We start from the raw sequence: 27,492 nt of genomic DNA, 5'->3' as shown, positions 1-27,492 counted from the left end.
TATTTATTGAATATTAAATAAGCACATATCAAAACATGAATTTATATTTTGAAATAAGTATTATTATTTAAGTATTTTTCACTAAAAAATAATTTTAATAAAACGAATAATCATCTGAACGCTTTCTTGGTCTTTTTAAACGTCTAAACTACCAAGATCATCCCGGTAATGTCAAGGTCACAAGCACCACAACATGGCACTCAATGGAAGAGTTTTAGTTTATGGTGGTAAAGGGGCTCTTGGATCGGTGATTGTATCGTCATTTAAGGCCAAAAATTATGTAGGTTTTTCAAATCTTTTTATTGCATGCGCTGTCATTATGTATTTATAAAGGTAAATGTATAAAACTTATCAATTTAGACTTTTAGTGCAGTGGTGGCATATTTGCATTTTGCACTTTTCAGTTTCGTTCAGTTTACATTTATCACATGACTGTAATTAATTGCTCTTCAAAAATAGAACATTAAGCGGAAAACTTTGTTTGCTGAATGAGAGGGGGGGGGGGGGGCAAGTAGATTTGCTGTTATTTGTCCATGCTTCTGTCTTTATGTCTTACCATCTGTCACATTTTTTTTGGCACACATTATTAAACAAGTTAATATATTAACTAGCTTGTGAATTTTTCTTGTGTACTCGCCTTTTTCATATAAACTGTTCACAACAAGTCCTTATTGCTCTTCATTGTAAACAATTCTGTGATGACCTCATACCTGCAAATAAATGATAGTGTACCAGAATTTTGGATGTTGAACACTTGTGTAAACAATATTTACCTTTGAGATATTTTCAAACATTGTTGTACATAAATACTGGAGCAAACCATCAAGGGATGTAGGCCTATGTATTTTCACATTTAAGCACTTATGATTGCTGTAAGTACCTTGTTATAATTGAAATATTGACATTGAATGCTAAGGTCATGTGTTTAATGTAATTAAGAATAATTAAAGCTGCTAAAGAGCTGAAACTTTACGTTTTCGACATAACTGGAATTATACCACTTTTATATGAAAACATGATTAGCTCTGCTGAGCATTAACTGCTGTGTATTGTGATCAACCTCCCGCGTGCATTGTCTGGTGTGTGTATTGCTCCAGAGGCCACACTGTTCATCCAATCTTGATAAAACTTGGTGAGATTGATTTTATTGACAATATCTAGTTGAAATCTTGATCACATGTGTCCTAAAAACAAGGTCACAATAAAATCTTAGAAAAGTCTTGTGGTCACTGAAGAGGCATATTCTTTTCTAAATCTATATAAAACTTGGTCAAGATGTTTATCCTTACAATATCTAGGCCAAGTTTGAATCTGGGTAACATGTGACCAAATTCTAGGTAATTTGTTGAATCTGAAAAACTCTTGTTACCACTATAGAGGCCACATTTATGACTCAATCTTGATGAAACTTGGTCAGAATACTTATTATTACAATAACTGGGCTGAATTTGAATCTGGGTCATGTTCACCCAGAAAATAGGTAGCCTGGTCAAATCTTAAAAAAAAAAATGAAACCACTTTAGAGGCCATATTTATGACTCAACCTTTATGAAACATAGTCAGAACACTTATCTTGACAAAATATTGAGTCAAATTTTATTCTGGGACACATGCATCCATAAACTAGGTCATCAGGTAGAATCTGGAAGCAACATTTATGACTCAATCTTCATGAAATATGGTCAGACAGTTAATCCTTACAATATTTAGGCCAAGTTCAAATCTGGGTCACATGTGTCAAAAATCTAGATAAATTTGTCAAATCTTAGAAAAACCTTGTTACCGGGGTACCTATGTAGAGACCATGTTTATGATTCAATCTTGTTTGAACTTAATCAGAATGTTCATCTTGAACATGTTTAGGCCAAGTTTGACTGTGGGTCATTTGTGTCCCAAAATTAGGTCACCAATTTAAGTTTCGACAATTTGTTATCCCCACGCTTTTTGAAAAAAAGGTGGGGATATTGTGGTGATCTCCGCCGTCCGTCCGTCCGTCTGTCCGTCCGTCTGTCCGTCCGTCTGTCCGTCCGTCCTGGCCACTATCTCCTCCTACACTTAAAGCACTAGAACCTTGAAATTTACACACATGGTAGCTATGAGCATATGTGCGACCCTGCACTATTTGGAATTTTGATCTGACCCCTGGGTCAAAAGTTATAGGGGTTGGGGTGGGGCCGCGTCAGAAATTATCACTCATTTTTTTAGGTTATTTTACATTTACTTCTTTATTTCTACACCGATTCACTTCAAATTGATACTGGACCTCACCTATGACAATACGGTCAATCTCAACCATGCATGGCCCCATTCCCAACCCTGGGGCGCCCCGCCCACATAGGCCACACCCACCAAAAATTTCCATTTACTATAATTTTTTCATTTCTACACGGATTCACTTCAAATTGATACTGAACTTTTGTTATGACATTAGGGTCAATCTCAACTATGCATGGCCCCAATCCCAACCCTGGGGCGCCCGCCCACATAGGCCACACCCACCAAAAAATTCCATTTACTATAATTTTTTCATTTCTACACGGATTCACTTCAAATTGATACTGAACTTCTCTTATGACATTAGGGTCAATCTCAACTATGCATGGCCCCATAACCAACCCTGGGGCCCCGCCCACATAGACCACACCCACCCAAAATTGCCTTTACTATAATTTCTTCATTTCTACACCGATTCACTTCAAATTGATATTGAACTTCTCTTATGACAATACAGTCAATCTCAACTATGCATGGCCCCATTACCAACCCTGGGGCGCCCCGCCCACATAGACCACACCCACCCAAAATTGCCTTTTACTATAATTTCTTCATTTCTACACCGATTCACTTCAAATTGATACTGAACCTCTCTTATGACAATACGGTCAATCTCAACTATGCATGGCCCCATTACCAACCCTGGGGCGCCCTGCCCACATATGTCACACCCACCCAAAATTGCCTTTTACTATAACTTCTTCATTTCTACACCAATTCACTTCTAATTGATGATGAACTTCTCTTATGACAATACGGTCAATCTCAGCTATGCATGGCCCCATTACCAACCCTGGGGCACACCTAGGTCAAACATTCGGCGTGGGGATACGCGTCGGCCTCTGCCGCGCCATTTCTAGTTTACCTTGAACTTAGTGGAGCGCTTCAGGGCCATGATTCCCCTCTGGTTGAATAAATTACAACATTCAGCTCGTCGCCTCCATGAGTTGAACCATATCAAATACAATGTTAAAAAAGTTCTGTCCTAAATTTTATAGTATTTGTAATTCAAAAAATAAACTCAACTAAATTTCCCAATTGTAGTGAAAACAATTCGATGGTTACAAGTCCAAATGGCCAAGCCCCATTCCCAAAAATGGTGAATAAAAACACTGTGTAATAATATGTAAATTGTTTATAATCAAATATAAAATAAAATATGTTGATTTTGTTTGTTTTTTTACACAAAAGACTCTTAAGGTAATTTTCTGTATATCACCATTATAATCCCCCTAAAAACAGGAATCGCCACTGAACCGGAATATTCCTATGGTCTCGAGTGTCCGGTTAAGAGGGGTTCCTCTGTAAATGTCTGATCACTTGGCCCTGACTGACTGAAAAAACACAATAATTTTTTGTTTAATTTTAGTGGGTGGGCTCCATTGATCTAGCACCCAACGAGCAGGCAGATGGCAATGTTGTTGTAAAGTCCGGAGACTCGTGGACAGAGCAGGAGGAGGACATTACCAAGGGCGTGGAGACATTGCTAGGAGACCACAAACTGGACGCTGTGCTGTGCGTGGCAGGGGGCTGGGCTGGGGGGAATGCAGCTAGCAAGGGTAGGTATTTTTGTCAAGTATTGATTACAACTTTTGAAGAGTTATAAAACCTTAAATTTGAGCTGCAGCATGCAAATATTATGACATGTGCATCCAGCGTAGCTTAAGACAATCATGCAGTTTTGTCTGGAGCTAGACTGTCAGCTAATAACATGAAACCTTGCGTGACTTTAAAACAGATAGGGTAGCTCCCTACCAGATGGGTCTGGGGCTAAGCTGGCAGCATATGGGATAATACCTATTTTCGCAAGACGCGGCACATTTATGTTGCAAATGAAGGAAAAAACAACACTTATTAACTTGCTGTCTTTGTAAAGGTTGTTACTTTTGCTAAATATTAAAAAAAAAATGAAGAATGCTGCTGTTTCTTTACTATAAAAGTAAGGTTTTATACTGTGCTTTCCTATGAAAGTTTTAATTCGCACAACATTTACTGGCCTGAATTGGTAAATCTGTAATCAAACCATTCTTGATGCTAAATTAAATTTGATTGTTAAATATGTCTACTGCAATTGTTGTTTGTCTGTGTCAAGAATTCATCAAGAATGCAGATGCGATGTGGAAGCAGAGTGTCTGGACATCAGCGATTGCAGCCAGTCTTGCAGCCAAACATCTCAGAGAGGGAGGCCTAGTTACACTGCCAGGGGCACAGCCAGCCATCGCAGGAACACCAGGTATGGGAAATTAAAGGCCAGTTTTGATTTCCACATAGCACTTTGCATTTCAATAAATCAATGCATCCGATTTTCGTATCATAAATAACTTACTGTAGCTCATTGAAAAGGTCTCATGTACTCTGATAAATAACGTGGTTTTTCACATTCCATTCTTTTAACTTGATACCGTACATCTTCGCTTATAAGACGGTTTGACTATAAGACGAGACCCCAACTTTAGGTCCCAGATCGGCTGTAATTTGCTTGGCCTTGCTAATAAGACGGGGCAATTTTTTAAGGACGAAAATCGATAAAATTTCAAGAGTCAAAATTTAATGGTCGGCCATTTTGTTAGTAAGTACAATACACCAAGTAAGCTTGTTATCGGATTCGTTCCCTGATTTACGTCGTCCTATTATAATGCCAAGTTTATATGTATATGAATATTTTTTATTTTTGTTTTTCAGGTACCGGTACTCGACGTATATGGCTATATATAACACTTATTTATTATGCCCCCCTTCGAAGAAGAGGGGGTATATTGCTTTGCTCATGTCGGTCTGTCGGTCGGTCGGTCTGTCTGTCCACCAGGTGGTTGTCAGACGATAACTCAAGAACGCTTGGGCCTAGGATCATGAAATTTCATAGGTACATTGATCATGACTCGCCGATGACCCCTATTGATTTTGAGGTCACTAGGTCAAAGGTCAAGGTCACGGTGACCCGAAATAGTAAAATGGTTTTTGAATGATAACTCAAGAACGCATACGCCTAGGATCATGAAACTTCATGGGTAGATTGATCATGACTTGCAGATGACCCCTATTGATTTTGAGGTCACTAGGTCAAAGGTCAAGGTCACGGTGACCCGAAATAGTAAAATGGTTTCCAGATGATAACTCAAGAATGCATATGCCTAGGATCATGAAACTTCATGGGTAGATTGCTCATAACTCGCGGATGACCCCTTTTGATTTTGAGGTCACTAGGTTAAAGGTCAAGGTCATGGTGACCCGAAATAGTAAAATGGTTTTCGGATGATAACTCGAGAACGCATACGCCTAGGATCATGAAACTTCATAGGTACATTGATCATGACTGGCAGATGACCCCTATTGATTTTGTGGTCACAAGGTCAAAGGTCAAGGTCACGGTGACCCGAAATAGAAAACTGATTTTCGGATGATAACTCAAGAACCCTTTTGCCTAGGATCATGACACTTCATAGGTAGATTGATCGTGACTCGCAGATGACCCCTATTGATTTTCAGGTCACTAGGTAAAAGGTCAAGGTCACAGTGACAAAAATCGTATTCACACAATGGCTGCCACTACAACGGACAGCCCATATGGGGGGCATGCATGTTTTACAAACAGCCCTTGTTTATACTTACAATATAATCATTGTATTATTTGTTGGTGTGCGATTTCGTGTACTCTACAACCTTGAGCTTAAAATTTACGTCATATGACGCTCTCTTTTATTGTAATGATCAATCGAGTGCAATATAATAGTTTGGAAATAATGATTATGAAAATCGGTGCGTTATATATCTCAGATTGTATGATTGCGTTCTGTAAGTTTGCAACCAATCAAATTACTAAACAATTAATGTATGCATTATATTGACCTATCAAATACAAGGTAAGTCACTTTATGTTAATTAGTGTTGGAGGTATAATGCCATCTGCGTCAATTTATCCCCCAATTAACGGCTTAATAAACACAAGTATCGTCTGTCCGGTTAGTCGTTGGCTATTTACAGCACCAAGCCATGTGTAAGCCAGTAAGGGGTCAGTACTATCTGTACGATGTATCAATAAAATCGCGATTTAACGGCTAGATATGGGTTACACATGTTGATAGTCAGTCGGCAATAAACAAACTGTCATCTTTGACAATAGTGTTTGCACAACAATTGGAGTTTTCTGGGAATTTGACAAGTGAATTTTTGCCACAATTATTACGGTGGTGTTATTATTGAGGTATAGTGGTAATTAGATGCCCTGTTTTCTGTAAACACTGAAACAAATAGGTGCTTTATTTTTGAAAAATAACAGGTACAAATTTCGAAGAATGAGGTTCGGTTACCCGGCATTCCCTGAAAATAGAACAAAATATGCAAAACATTCATCAAAATGAAAGTGATACATTTAAATAAATAAACGTTTATTTGGGATTTTTACAACAAACGCTTCCAAACTAATCAAATTAATGACATAAGCGACCTAACGCTTATTCTTCACCGCCACAGTAAACACGATCCACAGTACATTGCTGCAAATAGAAAAAATAATAGAACACTGATAACAGTTTTTACTTATTTATACACATATATTTAAAGACATCTATATTTTTAATTTGTATTCAATAATAAACTCTCGAGTATTCCAAACAGATAGATTAAAACTAAAACATAATGATTTAAGCGGCATATCTGCTGTCAAAATGAAAGTAGTTTCTTATCGTCACCAGAAATACGGTTATCACGTCGCAATAATCGGTAAAAAAAATCAGTTTTTTTCTGAGGACGCTCTTATTAGACGACCCCCCCACTTTATCCCTTAAAATTTCAGGAAAAAAACCTGTCTTATAAGCGAAGATGTACGGTACATAATTGAAGAAATAAAAATCAGCGCTCATACCCTTTAAAATGATGGAAATTCAAATACATAATAATTGACCTTCCTGATTCTGTGAAATAATAAAGAACACTATGTTAGCTTTTCAGATTGCCTAACCTTTCAGCTGGGAAATAAAGTTGAAAATGATAAATGTTGATTGTAAAAAAAAATCAAGGTTTCTTTATAAAGGTATTAATATTCCCTACAATTAAAGATCACTCGTTACCTTCTCCTGCAAGTAATCACCATAAATGCCACATAGGGTTATAGATAATCCACTGATAAGAGATAGCATGACGTGCATATAGAATATTCAAGCCACATTACATGGTCATGTATGCTGACACAGATACGTCATAAGACATTTTTAAGTAACTTTCCAGTTGCCAAACTGTGATGTTAACTGTCCAATCTGTTACGAGAATTCTTATGAGGGCGAGGTTAAAGGTGAAGTTTACTGGCAACTATTATTTTTGATTGACCACCATCATGAAGTAAGCGTTTACCACATATTGATTAACAAGGTATCACAGTTTTACCATTGACGTAATATAAAACGGTAATAAATACAGTACATTGAAGACGATGTCAGGCGTCATTAGCACAGTCACACCTTTTTACTGTAAACAAAAAGTCTTAACATACTGTTATCAGTTGTTACTTATGACAAGTTAAATACAACTGTGGAGCAATTAGTTATTTATTGAATGTAAGTTGTAAAAACAATAACCGTTAACAATTGTATGTGGAAGAAATTTCATTCAAGAAAATGTATGTTAAGAGCAAGGTGATAATATTTGAGGCTAGAAGTCCCTTTCTATGCATTTACCGCGTACACCATTCACTATACATGTACGCCATGTAAAACCTCTGTTTTAATAAGAGCTCAAAATTGCTGCTGTTGTTGTTCAAGGTCTATGCATTGAAAGTGTGCGTGTTGTTACAGACCATGCGTTGTAACTAATTGTATAGGTGCAAATCATTCCTGAAGTATTTTGTAATTGTCACCTACCGGTTTCACCGTCTGTCAGTCAGTCACACTTTTCTGGATCCTGCGATAACTTTAAAAGCTCTTAATATTTGTTCATGAAACTTGAAACATGGATAGATGGCAATATGGACATTATGCATGTCATTTTATTTTGTTCCTACGTCAAAAATTTTGGTTGCTATGGCAACAAATAGACTAGAAATACTGCTGAAAATGGTGGTTTTCTGGATCCTGCGATAACTTTAAAAGTTCTTCATATTTTTTCATGAAACTTGAAACATGGATAGATGGCAATATGGACATTATGCACGTCATTTCATTTTGTTCTTACGTCAAAAATTCTGGTTGCTATGGCAACAAATAAAAAAAACAAAACAATCTGACAATGGTGGAATTTCTGACAATGGTGGAGCCGGTAGGGAACATATATTGCTTTGCAATAGTCTTGTTAAAAATAAATATCGAAATTTATGCACACAATTGGAAAGAATTGACCCATTTAAACTTTTTTTTAAAAAATACTTCAATTTGCAACTAATACATTGCAGTAGACTAAGAACATCAATGCATTATTAGAGCTATCATTTGCTTACAAAAATAATGAAAATACTTGCTCAGCATAAATCTTTGACTGAAATATTTATATAATGAGCTGGCGAGTAGTTTTTGTTACAGTGGTTATATACTAGATTTTCATTATTTTGACTTGTAATAAAACCGCTCTTTAGGAAAATGAAAAGCCAGCTGGGTCATTATTTTGGGAAAATAGGGTAGTCTATTAGAGTGCACATGAGCCACATTCTGTGAAAACTGGGTTTAATGCATGTGGGTACATTTTGTCACACATTAGCCACATGCTAATCAGGGACGCCACTTTTCAGTGTTATTGTATTTTTTGTTTTAAAGAAATTATTTCCTTAAAGAAAATCCAGGCCCCTTGTTCACAAAACGATTTTGCAATCGAAAATTGATTTTAACTTAAATTGATTTTCATTTTTGCCTATCAACTACAATGGAAATCCATTTTCAATGACAAGCAAAATCAATTTTCGATTGCAAAAAATGTTTTGTGAACATGGAGCCAGTTTGGGCAAAAAGTGTCGTTCCTGATTAGCCTGTGCACATGCATCAAACCCAGTAGTATGGTAGTGTATAAGGGTGCACATGTTTCTCTCGCAGGGATGATTGGGTATGGAATGGCAAAGGCTGCGGTCCACCAGTTGGTGAAGAGCTTGGCAGCAGGGAACAGTGGCCTTCCTGCTAACAGCACGGCACTGGCTATGCTACCGTGAGTATAATATAGTCATGCTCAGGTAAAACTGGGCTTAGCCCTTTACCACTAAGGTACATATTTTCAGGCATTCCTAGTCCCTTAGAAAATTTAATTTAATTCAAGACCTTTCTTACTTGATTCAACTTTGTAAGGCTTCATATCCAAACCTTAGATACTGATGAGCAGCAAACAGCATAAAACCAGACAGTCTGCGAGTTACCACAGGCTGTTCTGATTTTATGCTGTTTGCACTAAGCCATTTTCACTTTGGTTCTAAGTCGTAAAGGGTTAATGCACATACGTAACCTGTGAAGTCTGCTTAGAGTTATAAGCTGCAGACTCTTTCTGCCTACATTGTACTGGTATTTTAATTAAAAAAAACTCCCCTCCAAGCAAAATTCCATAAAAGCGAAATGTGTTTTCTCTAATTAGCTAGTGTTTTTCCCAGGCCATTTTAGCGTGGCGAAAAGCCACGCCGCCCTCCCGGATCGCCACGCTTCCCTTTTCAAAGGCAAATTTCGCCACGCGCCCTTTTTTCAAAGGCAAATTTCGCCACGCGCCCTTATCGATAACATCTTTATTGCCTTACGATCTAACTTGGCCCGCAAAATCAGCGTCCTTGATTGTCTGTGACGCTCCGACTGTGCTTGATTTACTCGAGAGACGTCAACGTCTAATCAACTATATTTAATTGAGCAGATTTTATCTATAACAGTGCTCGATTTATAGGTAGGTCTTACTGACTGCTCCAAAGCTGTGAATTAGTCATGCGTGAATAACCCCGTGTCAGTATCAATCGATAATGCTGGAGGCTATGTTATACCAAGCGCACTTTTCGCTCGGCAATGTGTACTCCTCCATGATATAATCATTACTTCGGAGACTTTTGATGAAAAACTCGATGTTATTCTCCTGGCTTTGCATGCATTATTCAGTTATATCGAAACATATATTTTTACGCATAATTACATTTAAATTCACAAACAAATTTATTCTTTATCGTTTTCGTCTTTAAGATAATTAGATCTAATTATTGAAATAATTACTGAGACGTATACTAATTTAACAAAATGCGAATCGCGTATACGATTTAACGTTGCTATGCGCACCTGTCGCTTACATCATTTGACATTTTATCAACATGGCGGACTACACAGAATTAAATTGTGACTCGGCAAAAATGGCAAATAACGTCGTAAACGATCGAATTAACGATGGAGATTATACATTAAGAAGGAATTAATGAAATTTCTGTGATAATCAACGATGCATAAAAATGTTTTAGATAGCAACAACATTATTTATTTATTAACCAGGTTTTCCGAAGGAAAAAACTGGTTATTAGATTGGCGAATGCGGGCGCGCTGGCGGGCGGGCGGAACAAGCTTGTCCGGGCCATAACTTTGTCGTTCATTGTGAGATTTTAAAATCATTTGGCACATTTGTTAACCATCATTAGACGGTGTGTCGCGCGAAAAAATTACGTCAATATCTCCAAGGTCAAGGTCACACTTTGAGTTCAAAGGTAAAAAATAGCCATAAATGAGCTTGTCTGGGCTATAACTATGTCATTCATTATGAGATTTTAAAATCATTTGGCACATTTGTTCACCATCATGAGACGGTGTGTCGCACAAAAGAATCACGTCAATATCTCCAATGTCAAGGTCGCCACGACTAAAAATAGATTTATTTTAAAACAAACTTACAAAGGTGGTTAATTTTTATTGTTCATTTCAAAAGTTCAGTTTGAGTTGTCTCCCTTTATCAGATTTTTTTTCACAATGAAAACCTGGTTTTGTGACAATTTTGTCCCTTGTTTGTAATCTACTCGGTGGATGTATGTCACGGAAACGAGTGTTTGCATATTGTTAGCGATCAATTTACTCGCAATGTTATTTTAAACATCTGTCGAGATTATTGTTAGAAAATGGGATAAGACAAACATGGTTTCATTTATATATTAGTGGATCTGTGTATAATCAGATTCATATGCATATATTGCTTTATTATGTTTGTCGTGCTGTACAGTTTATTGAAACAGCATGGAACTTAAATGTACATTGCAAGGTAAATGTATTAATATAAATCATAGTAAGTTAAATACTTCTATTACCATTAAATGTGCTTTTTTATATGTTTTTTTTTCCACAACTGCTTCTGATGCGATTACATGTTTCCCCGTAATTCAGGTATTCAGGGAACGTTTTTGCCCTTTTTTGCCTAAACTGCGCGCTAAAATGCCCTTTTTGAAAGTAATGCGCCATGCCCCTTTGCCCTCCTGGGAAAAACACTATTAGCCTGTGCTGACTGCAAAGGCTTATCTGGGACAACACTTCATGCACATGCATTAAGCCCAGTTTTCTAATCACTTTGCTAATAGATTTGCTTTAGGAGGATGGGTGTGTGAACTTTCTCTTCATTTTCTGCTCTTCATTCTGAATGCCAATTTTGCTTTGATGAGATCGCACAAGATACTTTATGGACAGGTGGCTGGGGAGATATCGTTTCTTTGCTAATAATTGGTAAATTAGCTACAGTTTTCAGTACATGTAATGTTTATTTACCCTTTCTCACTCAGAAGTAAAGGGAAAATGGCTTTGTGCAAACAGCATAAAACCAGGACAGCCTGCGAGTAAATCGTATTCTGTTCAGGTTTTATGCTTTTTGCTGCTTATCAGTATTTAAGGGTTGGAAATGAAGCCTTTAAAACATATAAGAAAGAAAGGTATTCAATTAAATTTAACTTTCTTTGGGACTACATATGCGTCAAAGTGCCTTTCTAAGTGGTAATGGGTTAAACTAGAATTTTCCCGCCATCCAGTCAAAACAAAAAGTTAATTCATTATGTACTTGACTTCATAGAAAATGCTGTTTTATATTACTTTGCAAGATTAGAAGGGGGTATGCAGGAATTGCCATGTTGGTTTGTTTGTTGGTCTTGACTTCCTTCGCAGAAAATGAAAACTATGTGATCACAACCATAGTAACGGATCATATGTAATGTAGAAGAGGTCAATTAACTTACCGGTACTTATGTGCCCAGGCAAAAGGTTGACCAACAGACCCCAGAGTGAGGCTGTACCATTCAATGGATCCCTGGGCTTACTCTTCAATATCCGAAATTACCCCATGGCTTCAACTTACGACATTTGGTTCAAGAATGTTTGTTTAGCCACAAGTTTTTATGCCCCCCTTCGAAGAAAAGGGGATATATTGCTTTGCTCATGTCGGTCTGTCGGTCGGTCTGTCGGTCGGTCTGTCGGTCCGTCCACCAGGTGGTTGTCAGACGATATCTCAAGAACGCTTGGGCCTAGGATCATGAAACTTCATAGGTACATTGATCATGACTGGCAGATGACCCCTATTGATTTTGAGGTCACTAGGTCAAAGGTCAAGGTCAGGGTGACCCGAAATAGTAAAATGGTTTTTGAATGATAACTCAAGAACGCATACGCCTAGGATCATGAAACTTCATGGGTAGATTGATCATGACTTGCAGATGACCCCTATTGATTTTGAGGTCACTAGGTCAAAGGTCAAGGTCACGGTGACCCGAAATAGTAAAATGGTTTCCAGATGATAACTCAAGAATGCATACGCCTAGGATCATGAAACTTCATGGGTAGATTGATCATAACTCGCAGATGACCCCTATTGATTTTGAGGTCACTAGGTCAAAGGTCAAGGTCACGGTGACCCGAAATAGTAAAATGGTTTTCGGATGATAACTCGAGAACGCATACACCTAGGATCATGAAACTTCATAGGTAGATTGATCATGACTTGCAGATGACCCCTATTGATTTTGAGGTCACAAGGTCAAAGGTCAAGGTCACGGTGACCCGAAATAGTAAAATGATTTTCGGATGATAACTCAAGAACGCTTTTGCCTAGGATCATGACACTTCATAGGTACATTGATCGTGACTCGCAGATGACCCCTATTGATTTTCAGGTCACTAGTTTTAAATAAAATCTAAAGCAATATTCACATTGAGTAGAATATTGACAAAATACAGAATATTTTGCCAACAATCATCTTTGAAGCCAATATGAGCCATACATGTTCTGTAACTTAATGATTTTATACAGCCCAGTGGTTAGAGGCTATGATCTACTTTTTACATCCCAGTGATAAGAGGCTATGATCTATTTAATACAGCCAAGTGATCAGATGTGATGATCCATTTTATACACTCTAGTGATAAGAGGCTATGATATATTTTATACAGCCCAGTGATTAGAGGCTATGATCTACTTTATAAACCCCAGTGATTAGAGATTATGATCTATTTTATACAGCCAAGTGGGTAGAGGCTATTATCTATTTATAAAGCCTATTGATTAGAGGCTATGATCTATTTTTAGCTCATCTTTTTTTTGAAAAAAAATTATGAGCTATTGTCATCACCTTGGCGTCGGCGTCGGCGTCCTGTTAAGTTTTGCGTTTAGGTCCACTTTTCTCAGAAAGTATCAATGCTATTGCATTCAAACTTGGTACACTTACTTACTATCATGAGGGGACTGGGCAGGCAAAGTAAGATAACTCTGGCGTGCATTTTGACTGAATTATGTGCCCTTTTTATACATAGAAAATTGAAAATTTTGGTTAAGTTTTGCGTTTAGGTCTACTTTTTTCAGAAAGTATCAATGCTATTGCATTCAAACTTGGTACACTTACTTACTATCATGAGGGGACTGGCAGGCAAAGTTAGATAACTCTGGCATGCATTTTGACAGAATTATGTGCCCTTTTTATACTTAGAAAATTGAAAATTTTGGTTAAGTTTTGTGTTTAGGTCCATTTTATTCCTTAAGTATCAAAGCTATTGCTTTCATACTTGCAACACTTACTAATTGTCATAAGGGGACTGTGTAGGCAAAGTAATGTAACTATGACTGGCATTTTGACAGAATTATGTGCCCTTTTTATACTTAGAAAATTGAAAATTTGGTTAAGTTTTGTGTTTAGGCCCACTTTATTCCTACAGTATCAAGGCTATTGCTTTCAAACTTCAAATACTTTCATGCTATCATGAGGTTACTGTACCTGGCAAGTTGAATTTTACCTTGACCGTTGAATGACCTTGACTCTCAAGGTCAAATTATTAAATTTTGCTAAAATTGCCATAACTTCTTTATTTATGATTAGATTTGATTGATACTTTGACAAAACTACTCTTACCTGACATACCACAATAGACTCCACCCAAACCATCCCCCGTGCCCCCCCTCCCCCCCCCCCCCCCCCCGAATCCCCCCCTATTTTTTTTTTTTTTTTTTTTTTAAGATCATCTCACAAATGACCACCACACCCTCACACTATACCCCTACACCCACCCCCAATTTTTTTTTTTAAACGGTTAAAAAACACAACTATTTATTTTTATTATTTTATGTTTGAAATACCGTCCAACCATCACACCCAAGAATCCCCCCCCCCCACCCCCTTTCCCCACCCGAATCCCCCCGTAATTTTTTTTTTTTTTTTTTTTTTTTTTTTTGTAAGATCATCTCACAAATTACCACCACACCCTCACACTATACCCCCCCACCTCACCCCCCCAATTTTTTATTTTTTTTGAAACGGTTAAAAAACACAAATATTGATTTTTATTATTTTATATTTGAAATACCGTCCAACCATCGCACCCAAGAATCCCCCACACTATACACCCCTCTTCACTCCACCCCTCCCTCCTTTGTGATTGAAAATGAGAGTCCGTTCACCTTTAAAAAGAAAATAGATGAGCGGTCTGCACCCGCAAGGCGGTGCTCTTGTTTAAAACCCCAGTGATAAGAGGCTTTGATCTTCTATATACAGCCCAGTGATTAGAATCTATTATAGCTTTAATACACCGCAGTGATAAGAGGCTGTGATCTATTTGTATCAGTATATACTGGGGTACATATTGTTTTCGCCCTGTCTGTTGGTTTGTTTGTTGGTTTGTTGGTTTGCATCAAACTTTAACATTTGCTATAACTTTTACAATATTGAAGATAGCAACTTGATATTTGGCATGCATGTGTATCTCATGGAGCTGCACATTTTGAGTGGTGAAAGGTCAAGGTCATCCTTCAAGGTCAAAAATCAAATATATGGGTCAAAATCACTAAACTTTAACATTTGCCATATCTTTTGCAATATTGAACATAGAAACTTCATATTTGGCATGCATGTGTATCTCATGGAACTGCAAATTTTGAGTGGTAAAAGGTCAAGGTCATCCTTCAAGGTCAAAGGTCAAATATATGGGTCAAAATCATTAATTTACTATACACTATAACTTTGTAACGACTTCTCAAATGCATATGGAGCTGCACATTTTAATTTTTACAAAGTTAAGGTCAAGGTCATCATGAAAGGTCAAAGATATTTACAAAGGTCAATTTTCATTTTAAATGTGCCAAAACGTCAGTACCACTTTATACAGATACTTTATATTTTACATGCATGTGTTACTCACACAGCTGAACATATTAATCGGTGACATGTTAAGGTCATACTTTAAGGTCATATACTTCAAAATGCCTACATGTATACCTTTTTAGCTCACCTGATTGCTCAGGTGAGCTTTTGTGACCGGTCTTTGTCCGTCGTCCGTCCGTCAACATTTGTTCGTAAACACTCTAGAGGCCACATTTATTGTCCGATCTTCATGAAACTTGGTCAGAAGCTTTGTCCCACATAAAATCCTGGTCGAGTTAGAAACTGGGTCATGCCGGGTCAAAAACTAGGTCACAAGGTCAAAAAAAAGAAAAAACTTGTAAACACTGTAGAAGTCACATTTCATGCCCAATCTGCATGTAACTTTGTCAAAATGTTTGTTTTAATGATATGTTGGTTGAGTTCAAAAGTGGTTCCGGTCTGTTGAAAAACATGGTCGCCAGTGGGCGGGGCAGTTTTCCTTATTTGGCTATAGAGAAACCTTGTAAACACTCTGGAAGTCACAATTTTTGCCCACCCATCATGAAAGTTGGTCAAAACATTGGTTTTATTGTTTTCTCGGACGAGTTGGAAAATGGTTTAGATCGGTGAATAAAAATGGCCGCAGTGGGCGGGGCATTTTTCTCTATATGTATATAGTGAAAACATGTGAACACTCTAAAAGTCACATTTTTGGCCCAATTTTCATAAAATTTTGTCAGAACTTTTGTTTCCTAGATACATGAGTTAAGTTTGAAAATGTTTCCGGTCTGTTGAAAAACATGGTTGCCAGGGGGACGTGGCAGTTTTACTTATATTTATATAGTAAAAAGGCTTGCAAACAATCATGAATTAAGGTCATGTAACATGTGAGACAACTCTTCTAAATATTGCATTTAAGAATACAGTAGTTACTCCCCTTTGATTATTAATGTTTTCATAATAATACAGTGTAGTTGTGTTTCATTTATGTACTAATTGTTATTCGAGGTTGGATATTTTTATGCCCCCTTTCGAATAAAAGGGGGCATATAGTGATCGGACTGTTCGTCCATCTGTTTGTCTGTCTGAATGTCCGTCCGTCTTTCCGTCACACTTTGCATTTAGGTTTCCAAAAATGCTCATAACTTCTATGTCCCTTGAGATATAAACTTCATATTTGGTATGCATGTGTATGTGGACAAGGCCTTTCATAGCACACATTTTTTTACCCCTGTGACCTTGACCTTGAACTAAGGGTCCACGTTTAGGTTTCGAAATCTGCGTTTAGGTTTCGAAAAATGCTACAACTTCCATCAAAGCGTTTATAGGGGGCATATGTCATCCTATGGTGACAGCTCTTGTTTTTAGCTCACCTGATTGCTCAGGTGAGCTTTTGTGACTGGTCTTTGTCCATCGTCCGTCCGTCCACATTTGTTCGTAAACACTCTAGAGGCCACATTTATTGTCCGATCTTCATGAAACTTGGTCAGAAGATTTGTCCCAATGAAATCTGGATCGAGTTTGAAACTGGGTCATGTTGGGTCAAAAACTAGGTCACTAGGTCAAAAAAAAGAAAAAGCCTGTAAACACTGTAGAAGTCACATTTAATGCCCAATCTTCATGTAACTTTGTTTATATGTCTGTGTTAATGATATGTTGGTTGAGTTCAAAAGTGGTTCCGGTTCATTGAAAAAGATGGCCGCCAGTGAGCGGGGCAGTTTTCCTTATATGGCAATAGAGAAACCTTGTAAACACTCTGGAAGTCACAATTTTTGCCCACCCATCATGAAAGTTGGTCAAAACATTGGTTTTATTGTTTTCTCGGACGAGTTGGAAAATGGTTTAGATCGGTGACAAAAACATGGCAGCCAGTGGGCGGGACATTTTTCTCTATATATATATAGTGAAAACATGTGAACACTCTAGAAGTCACATTTTGAGCCCAATTTTCATGAAATTTGGTCAGAACATTTGTTTCTTTGATACGAGAGTTTAGTTTGAAAATGGTTTTGGTCAGTTGAATAACATGGCTGCCAAGGGGGTGGGGGCAGTTTTCTTATATTTTTATAGTAAAAAAAAGCTTGTGAACACTCTAGAAGTCACATTTTTTGCCCAATCATCATGAAACTTGGTGAATAGATTTGTTTTATATATATCTCAGATGAGTTTGCAAATGGTCCCGATGGGTCAATAAACATGGCTGCCAGGGGGGTGGGGCAGTTTTCCTTATGTGACTATATAGAGAGAAACCTTGTGATCGAACACTATAGAAGTCACATTTTTTGCCTAATCATCATGAAACTTAGTCAATACAAGTTGGAAAATGGCTAAGATCGGTGAAACACACTTTTTAGCTCACCTGATTGCTCAGGTGAGGTTTTAGGATGGGTCTTTGTCCGCTGTCCGTCCGTCCACATTTGGTTTGTAAACACTCTAGCATTCACATTTCTCAAGCATTCTTTATCAAAGGTGCCGAAAGATCTCAGTCAAGTTTGATGATGAGCAAAATCACATAATTAATGCCATAATTATTGCTCTTAGATTGTCCAAATTTTCATTATATTACATGTATACAAAATTCTTGTAAGCAAAGTTTGATGTTTGGGGGGTCAACTCAAAATATAGGTCCCCATTTCAAATCTTACAAAAACAAAAACACTCCCTACGCCAGAGTTTTGGTTCAATAATGATGAAACTTAACCAGGATGTTTGTCTGGTCAAAATCTAGGTCATGTTTGACATTAGGTAAAGATTGAATGGACTGACTCCTCTCAGGTGAGTGAACTAGGGCCATCTTGGCCCTCTTGTTAACTATTGTACATAGCATGTCAAACATTTGCCATAACTTTTGCAATATTAGACATAGCAACTTAATATTTGGCATGTATGTGTATCTCATGGTGCTGCACATTTTGAGTGGTGAAAGGTGAAGGTCATCCTTCAAGGTCAAGGTCATCCTTCAAGGTCAAAGGTCAAATATATGGGTCAAAATAGCTCATTTAATATACACTACATAGCAACGTCATATTTTGCATGCTGGGGGGCATAGTGTTTCTCAAACACATTTTGTTTACATCCAAGGGATTAGAGGCTATGATCGATTTCATACACCCAAGTTATAAGAGGCTATGATCGATTTTACACACTCCAGTGATAAGAGGCTATTTTAAACGCCCCAGTGATTAGAGACTGTGATCTTTTTTATACACCCCATGATAATAGGCAATGATCTATTTTATACACCCAAGTTATTAGAGGCTTCAATCTATTTTATACACCCTATGATTTAAGGCTATGATCTACTTTATCCACCCCAGTATTTAGAGGCTATGTTATACACTCCAATTATTAAAGGCTATGATCGTTTTTTATACACCCTGTGATTAGAGGCTATGATCTACTTTTTTCACCCCAGTGATTAGAGGCTATTATCTATTGTATGCATCCTGTGAATAGAGGCTATTATCTATTTTATACTCTTCAATGATTAGAGACAATAATCTTTTTTATACAACCCAGTGATCAGGGGCTATGATCTATTTTATACACCCTGTGAATAGAGGCTATTATTTATTTTCAGGGTAACCCTGGATACGCCCATGAACAGGAAATGGATGCCGAATGCTGACCATTCCACCTGGACTCCCCTGGAATTTGTGTCTGAGTAAGCATTACCTTTCCAATCACTCTGGCGTTGTTCTCTTTAAGTCTTGCTCTTTAAAATTTGGCATGTAGCGAAAGTGTTGTCCAAGATCAGCCTGTTCTGTCTTCACATGCAAATCAGGGACAACACTTTTCACTTTTATGGAATTTTTAGCTCATCTATTTTTTGAAAATAAAATATGAGCTATTGTCATCACCTTGGCATCAGCATCACTATCATTAGGGGACTGTGCAGGCAAAGTTATGTAACTCTGACTAGCATTTTGACAGAATTATGTGCCCTTTTTTTACTTAGAAAATTGAAAATTTTGGTTAAGTTTTGTGTTTAGGTCCATTTTATTCCTTAAGTATCAAAGCTATTGCTTTCATACTTGCAACACTTACTAACTATCATATGGGGACTGTGCAGGCAAAGTTATGTAACTCTGACTGGCATTTTGACAGAATTATGTGCCCTTTTTATACTTAGAAAATTGAAAATTTGGTTAAGTTTTGTGTTTAGGTCCACTTTATTCCAAAAGTATCAAAGCTATTGCTTTCATACTTGCAACACTTACTAACTATCATAAGGGGACAGTGCAAGCAAAGTTATGTAACTCTGACTGGCATTTTGACGGAATTATGGGCCCTTTAAACTTAGAAAATTGAAAATTTTGTTAAGTTTTGTGTCCACTTTACCCCTAAAGTATCATAGATATTGCTTTCCTAGTTGGAACACTTGCAAACTATCATAAGGGGACAGTAAAGGACAAGTTGCATAACTCAGGTTGTCTTTTTTACAGAATTATGGCCCTTTTTTTTTTCTTAGTAACTTTGAATATATGGTTAAATTTTGTGTTAAGATCCACTTTACTTCTAAAGTATCAAGGCTATTGCTTTCAAACTTCAAATACTTTCATGCTATCATGAGGGTACTGTACCTGGCAAGTTGAATTTTACCTTGACCTTTGAAGGACCTTGACTCTCAAGGTCAAATTATTAAATTTTTCTAAAATTGACATAACTTCTTTATTTATGATTAGATTTGATTGATACTTAGACAAAACAACTCTTACCTGACATACCACAATAGACTCCACCCAAACCATCCCCCAAGCCTCCCCCCACCCGAATCCCCCCCCCCCCCCCCCCCAAATGTTTTTATTTTTCTTAAAGATCATCTAATAAATGACCACCACACCCTAACACTATACCCCCCGCCCCAAATTTTGTTTTTCTTAAACATGGTTAAAAAACACAAATATTTTTTTGTATTATTTTATTTTTGAAATACTGTCCAACCATCCCACCCAAGAATCCCCCACACACACCCAAAAAAATTGCATTTTTTTTTGCATTTTTGGAAGAATTAATGACCACACCCCCACACTATACACCCCACTCCACCCCTCCTTTCTTTGTGATTGAAATTGAGATAGGTCCCTTCACCTTTACAAAGAAAAATAGATGAGCGGTCTGCACCCGCTAGGCGGTGCTCTTGTTAATTTAATGATGTCTCTTCTTAATGAAAATCCAGTCTATGCAGAAAGAGTTGTCCCTAATTATCCAGTGTGGACTGCACAGGCTAATCTGGGATGACACTTTCCGCATATTCATTAAGCCCCGTTATCTAAGTGAAAGAGGGTCCTTTTTTAAGTGTAAAAAAAGGCTTATACAGAGGGACACTTTCCTGCAATCCTTGTAAATCTCTTGGATATTGGTATCATTTACTTTAAGAATGTTTGCTGAGAAGCATCAAATACATGTGTCAATACATTGTGTGCTTGCATGTAGGAATTTTAGATTATTAAATTGATTGATTATTGCGGATTTTCAAGGAATACAAATGTTTTTGTTTGTTTATTGCACATTGTAACATTCACCTACTAACTTTTATCCTCCATCTTCCATGAATTAGAACCTTGCCTATTATTTCTAATATGATATTTCCCTTTTAATCCTAAAATGTGTTGGTCTTTCTGGTTTTTAGCTCACCTGAGCACAACGTGCTCATGGTGAGCTTTTGTGATCACCTCGTCTGTCGTCCGTTGTGCGTTGTGCAGCGTCAACATTTGCCGTGTTAACTCTCTAGAGGCTACATTTATTGTCCAATCTTCATGAAATTTCGTCAGAAGATTGGTTTCAATGATATCTTGGATGAGTTTGAAAATGGTTACATTCGCTTGAAAAACATGGCTGCCAAGGGGCAGGGCATTTTTCCTTATATGGCTATATATGGCTATAGTAAAATCTTGTTAACACTCTAGAGGCCACATTTATTTCTGATCTTCATAAAACTTTGTCAGAAGATTCATCCCAATAATATCTTGGAGGAGTTCGAAAATGATGGTTGGTTGAAAAACATGGCCGCCAGGGGGCAGTGCATTGTTCCTTATATGGCTATAGTAAAACCTTGTTAACACTCTAGAGGCCACATTTATTTTTTGATCTTCATGAAACTTGCTCCGAAGATTTGTCCCACTGATATCTTGGATGAGTTAAAAAATGGTAACCTTTGCTTGAAAAACATAGCTGCCAAGGGGCAGGGCATTTTTCCCTATATGGCTATATATGGCTACAGTAAAAGCTTGTTAACCCTCTAGAGACGACATTTATTGTCCAATATTCATTAAACTTGGTCAGAAGATTCATCCCAATAATATCTTGGATGAGTTCGAAAATGATGCCGGTTGGTTGAAAAATATGGCAGCCAGAGGGCGGGGCATTTCCTTATATGGATATAGTTAAACCTTGTTAACACTCTAGAGGCCACATTTATTGTCCAATCTTGATGAAATATGGTCAGAAGATTTGTCTTAATGATATCTTTGATGAGTTCGAAAATGGTTACGTTTGCTTGAAAAACATGGCCGCCAAGGGGCGGGGCATTTTTTCTTATATGGCTGTATAAGGCTATCGTACAATCTTGTTAACAATCTAGAGGCCACATTTATGGTCCGATCTTCATGAAACTCGGTCAGAAGATTCATCCCAATAATATCTTGGACGAGTTTAAAAATGATGCCGTTAGGTTGAAAAACATGGCCACCACGGGGGCGGGGCTATTTTCCTTATATGGCTATAGTAAAACCTTGTTAACACTCTAGAGGTCACATTTATTTTCGGATCATCATGAAACTTGGTCAGATTTGTGCCAATGATATATTGGATGAGTTTGAAAATGGTTTTGATTGCTTTAAAAACATGGCTACCAGGGTTGGGGCATTTTTCTTTATATGGCTATATATGGCTATAGTAAAACCTTGTTAACACTCCAGAGGCCACATTTATTGTTCAATCTTCATGAAATTTGGTCAGAAGATTGGTCTCGTTGATATCATGGATGAGTTCGAAAATAATTATGTTGGCTTGAAAAAAAATGGCTTCCAAGGGGCAGGGCATTTTTCCTTATATGGCTATGGTAAAATCTTGTTTACACTCTAGAGGCCACATTTACTGTCTGATCTTCATGAAACTTGGTCAGAAGATTCATCCCGATAATATCTTGGACAAGTTCAAAAATGATGCTGGTTGGTTGAAAAACATGGCTGCCAGGTTGCGGGGCATTTTTCCTTATATGGCTATAGTAAAATCTTGTTAACACTCTAGAGGCCACATTTATTTTCCGATCTTTGTGAAACTTGGTCAGAAGATTTGTCCCAATAATATCTTGTTATCTCAGGTGAGTGACTTTGGGCCTTTCAGGCCCTCTTGTTTTTAATTCTCACAAGGCCAACCATTTTTATTCCAACTCTATTCAATGTCATTAAAAATTAGACTTGATCTTAGAAAACTGGACTTAATGCATCTGCAATCAGGGCTGATATTTTAGGCGTTAACTGGACTTTCGTTTAAAAGAGACTTCCTTTAACCCAAAAATTCAATAAAAGCGGAAAGTGCGTACCTGATAAGCCTGTGCGGACTTAACAGGCTTATCTGGGGTGACACTCTACACACATTATGCCCAGTTAACTCAGAACGAGGCTAAAAATATCACCACCAGGTACTTTCCTGTCATTTAAATCAAAAATCCGGCTTCAATGCGGTCATCTCCGACCGCGGAACTCTTGTCATAGTTAGCATAACTGTTTTAGTCATTAACACTTATGATAAGCCTTTCAACTAAGAGATAACTGAAAGAAAGACAACATGTACATGATTTTGCAGTATTTATGCAGTATTTATCTCCCTTGTTTAACCTGGTTCAGTAATCTATTTTTAACCAGGTTTTCCGAAGGAAAAAACTGGTTATTAGATTGGCGAATGCGGGCGGGCTGGCTGGCTGGCTGGCGGGCTGGCTGGCTGGCGGGCTGGCGGGCTGGCGGAATAAGCTTGTCCGGGCCATAACTATGTCGTTCATTGTCAGATTTTAAAATCATTTGGCACATTTGTTCACCATCATTGGACGGTGTGTCGCGCGAAATAATTACGTCGATATCTCCAAGGTCAAGGTCACACTTTGAGTTCAAAGGTCAAAAATGGCCATAAATGACCTTGTCCGAGCCATAACTATGTCGTTCATCGTCAGATTTTAAAATCATTTGGCACATTTGTTCACCATCATTGGACGGTGTGTCGCGCGAAATAATTACGTCGATATCTCCAAGGTCAAGGTCACACTTTGAGTTCAAAGGTCAAAAATGGCCATAAATGAGCTTGTCCTGGCCATAACTATGTCATTCATTGTGAGATTTTAAAATCATTTGGCACATTTGTTCACCATCATGGGACGGTGTGTCCCACGAAAGAATCACGTCAATATCTCCAATGTCAAGGTTGCCACGACTAAAAATAGATTAAAAAAAAAAAAAAACTTACAAAGGGGGTTAATTTTTTTTGGTCATTTCAAAAGTTCAGTTTGAGTTTTCTCCCTTTATCAGATTTTTTTTTCACAATGAAAACCTGGTTTTGTGACAATTTTGTCCCTTGTTAGTTCTGCTCTGGAATATGGGAAGATATTGATCATTGATAAATGCACTGTTCTGAGGGAAAATTGACTACTCTGCCATTGATCTCTTCTGAACTGTATAAAATAAGCTGTTTTGGCTGATTTAAACACCTCTTGATGCTTTCTTGAAAAGTTAACAGCTCTTGAAAACGGTTGGAATTTTGAAATAATTAAACTCTAAATTATTTTTAACACCAGCATCAAGACATTTTGGCATTAGTTTCTAAATTATTCTTATTATTTAGAATATTTTTATTTGGCATTTTCTAAATTAGAAAGACAATATTCTATTTCAATAACTTTAGTAAATTTTTCTTATTTTACATTTGATTCACTGAAGTTTCCTAATCTCCATAAATATTGTTCTTTAGATTAAATTAGACCAATTTTGTAAACTTGATTTTTGAAGCACTTTTCAGACTAACAGTAACTTATATTTATATCAGTTTTTTTGACAGATTTTGAACTTCTTTTTACATTCATTAAGGTATTTGCTGTATGTTGTTCATTTTTGTAACGATACTTAGATTCTTTAGACTTGGCTTGTACCTGTTCTTAATTTTCTGTCATTGTTCTTCATTTTCCGAGTTCTTGGAATAAAAATGAGTTATTTTTGTTAAAGCTGCCTTGGTTTTCACTCATAAATAAATTCTTTGAGTGTATTTAGGCGTCCCTGACTGAACGCCTTTAGTCAATTGAATTACAACTAGTCAGTATAGTCATCCTGACTGGAAATAAGAGTTCGTCAAATAAATATTTCCGCATTACATAAGTGCTCACAAAGTTACATAACTTGTAACCGTCCTGTGACCGGTTCATTTGCGTAAGCGAAGGAGACTGCACTACCACACCTGGATAGGACAGTTGAGTTCGATAATGGTTTGGATCGGTAAAAAAACATGGCCGCCAGGGGGGGGGGGTCTTTTTCCTTATATTTATATAGTAAAAAAGCTTGTTAACACTCTAGAAGTCACATGTTTTGCCTAATCATCATGAAATTTTGTCAAAACATTAGTTATGTGGATGTCTCGGACGAGTTTGAAAATGGTCATGATCAGTGAAAAAACATGGCTGCCAGGGAGTGGGGCAGTTTTCTTTATATGTATATAGTGACAACATGTGAACAGTCTAGAAGACACATTTTTTTCCAATCTTCATGAAATTTGGACATATCTTGGAAGTGTTAAAAAATGGTTCAGGTCTGTTAAAAAAACATGGGGCCACCAAGGGGCCATTTGTTGTTCATTCTTCATGATACTTTGCTAGAACATTTGTTCCATTGATATCTCGGGCTGCAAAGAACAGGTTATTTCTTTTTAACTCAGGTGAGCGACTTTGGGCCTTTCAGGCCCTCTTGTTTTTAACATTTTATCAACATTTTGTTTGTGTGATGTTATGTTGAAATATATAATGTTGGGCTATTAGGCAGTTAATTCTACATGAAATGTATTTTATTGCAAATTCTTTCTCTGTGCAATTTTATTACTTTTTCAGGACATTCCATAAGTGGATCAATAATGAGGGTCTACCAGACAGTGGCAGTTTAGTGCAGTTTATTACTAAGGACAGTAAAACAGAACTGGTCATCGCTTAACACCCCTACCACCTACTCCTAGTTGGAAGCAGTAGAATCTTCCATTACATGTGGATGCAATAAAAGTTATAGCATGACATACCAAAAAATGCCTTTATGGCAAATACATATTGTAACAGATGGATGAATGTGTGTATATTCCTGAGATTACTGTGCAGTATACTAGTCATTTGGCATATTACATCAAGAAATTACATTTGTTCTGCAGTTGTTTATCTAGCCCAACCTGCCTTAGCGATCACTTGATTTAAGCAGTCACCTGGTCTGTCTAGATTCCCGCTGACAAAAATCAGTCTTTATTACAACTGAGTTTAACCCTTTCCCCCATAAGAAGCAAAGTGAAAATGGCTCCTGCAAACAGCATACAACCAGAAGAGCCTGCGAGTAACTCGCAGTCTGTTCAGGTTTTATGCTGTTTGCTGCTTATCAGTATCTAAGGGTTGGAAATGAAGCCTTTAAAATTTGAATTTAGTAATAAAGGTATTTTATTAAATTCAACTTGCGAAGGGACTACAAATGTGTCAAAATACATATCTAAGTGGTAAAGGGTTAAATTTCACCTGCCGTAAGAGGCCAGCGTCACTTTACTTCACTTCACAAGCTGTTTGTCACCTGTGGTAAGTGGTCATAAGGCAGTCATTCTTGAGATGGGAAAGAAACTATGCAAATCAATCTGCGTTGTTGTCTCTTATCTCTGATATCATACGGCCTAAGGTGTTGTTTAAGAATCTAATTGTGGTAACTGCCTTTGATATACACATTATAAATGTGGCCCACTGGGAGAAAACAAATAAAAGGGCGTAAAGAAGGTTTGTTTTACTGGGATACTTACGATGAAGTACTTGGAACTTCACACACAATAATTAAGATATTAAATTTATTGAGAATGATACTAACAGCTGGCCAACCATATAAAAAGTGATCCACCTGTCTATATCAGCCACTTGGACCACTTCCCTTGACTAGTGCCTGTGCATAGTTTGGATTGTATTTCAAAATTGAAATCTTACTTGGATTCATAATTTTTCATTTTTGCTAGAATTTGTTTGAGTAGACGCAAAATGTTTATTATGGGTGCTGGTACATGTATTTGGATTACCTGTTAGTGTTTATCATTGGTAAGTATATGGTGTCAAGGTTTCTTTTCAATTGGTAAATATATGGTGTCAATGTTGTTTTATAAATAATCATGTGTACTAACTATTATGTGGCTGTTATGGAATGTGATTATGGTCTAAGTATTGTGTTGTAATTATGGTCTGTATACTAGAATATTACTAGAATATTATTCTTGTTGTTAAGTCTGTTAAATGCTGGCATCATTGTTAATGTTTTATAGACTATTCCATACCCCGTTTCCCATGTAAAATAACCATTACGAATATTTTTATCTTACACATGTGTAATATACTTTTTAAAGCGTTTTCATTAAACCCCCTCAAACGAAGTTTAAGGGGGTATATAGGAGTGAACTTGTCGGTCGGTCTGTCTGGCGGTCTGTATTAAGTGTCCGCTCTC

The 27,492-nt window shown here is 37.2% G+C and overlaps 1 protein-coding gene across 1 annotated transcript; it reads left to right on the top strand.

Moving 5' to 3' along the window:
• Positions 1-150: 150 nt before the first annotated feature.
• Positions 151-26,170, top strand: LOC127841792 (dihydropteridine reductase-like). Its single transcript, XM_052370868.1, has 6 exons — positions 151-280; positions 3,644-3,833; positions 4,367-4,507; positions 9,285-9,393; positions 19,371-19,454; positions 25,875-26,170. Exons 1-6 carry the CDS (start codon positions 194-196, stop codon positions 25,972-25,974), a joined length of 711 nt encoding a protein of 236 aa, XP_052226828.1. The 5' UTR covers positions 151-193; the 3' UTR covers positions 25,975-26,170.
• The last annotated feature ends 1,322 nt before the right edge of the window (positions 26,171-27,492 follow it).

This window comes from Dreissena polymorpha, chromosome 8 (genome assembly GCF_020536995.1).
Source record: "Dreissena polymorpha isolate Duluth1 chromosome 8, UMN_Dpol_1.0, whole genome shotgun sequence".
In the NCBI taxonomy this organism is placed as follows: domain Eukaryota; kingdom Metazoa; phylum Mollusca; class Bivalvia; order Myida; family Dreissenidae; genus Dreissena; species Dreissena polymorpha.
Note: the sequence above shows the minus strand (reverse complement) of the source record. Positions and strands in the feature narration are given on the sequence as shown.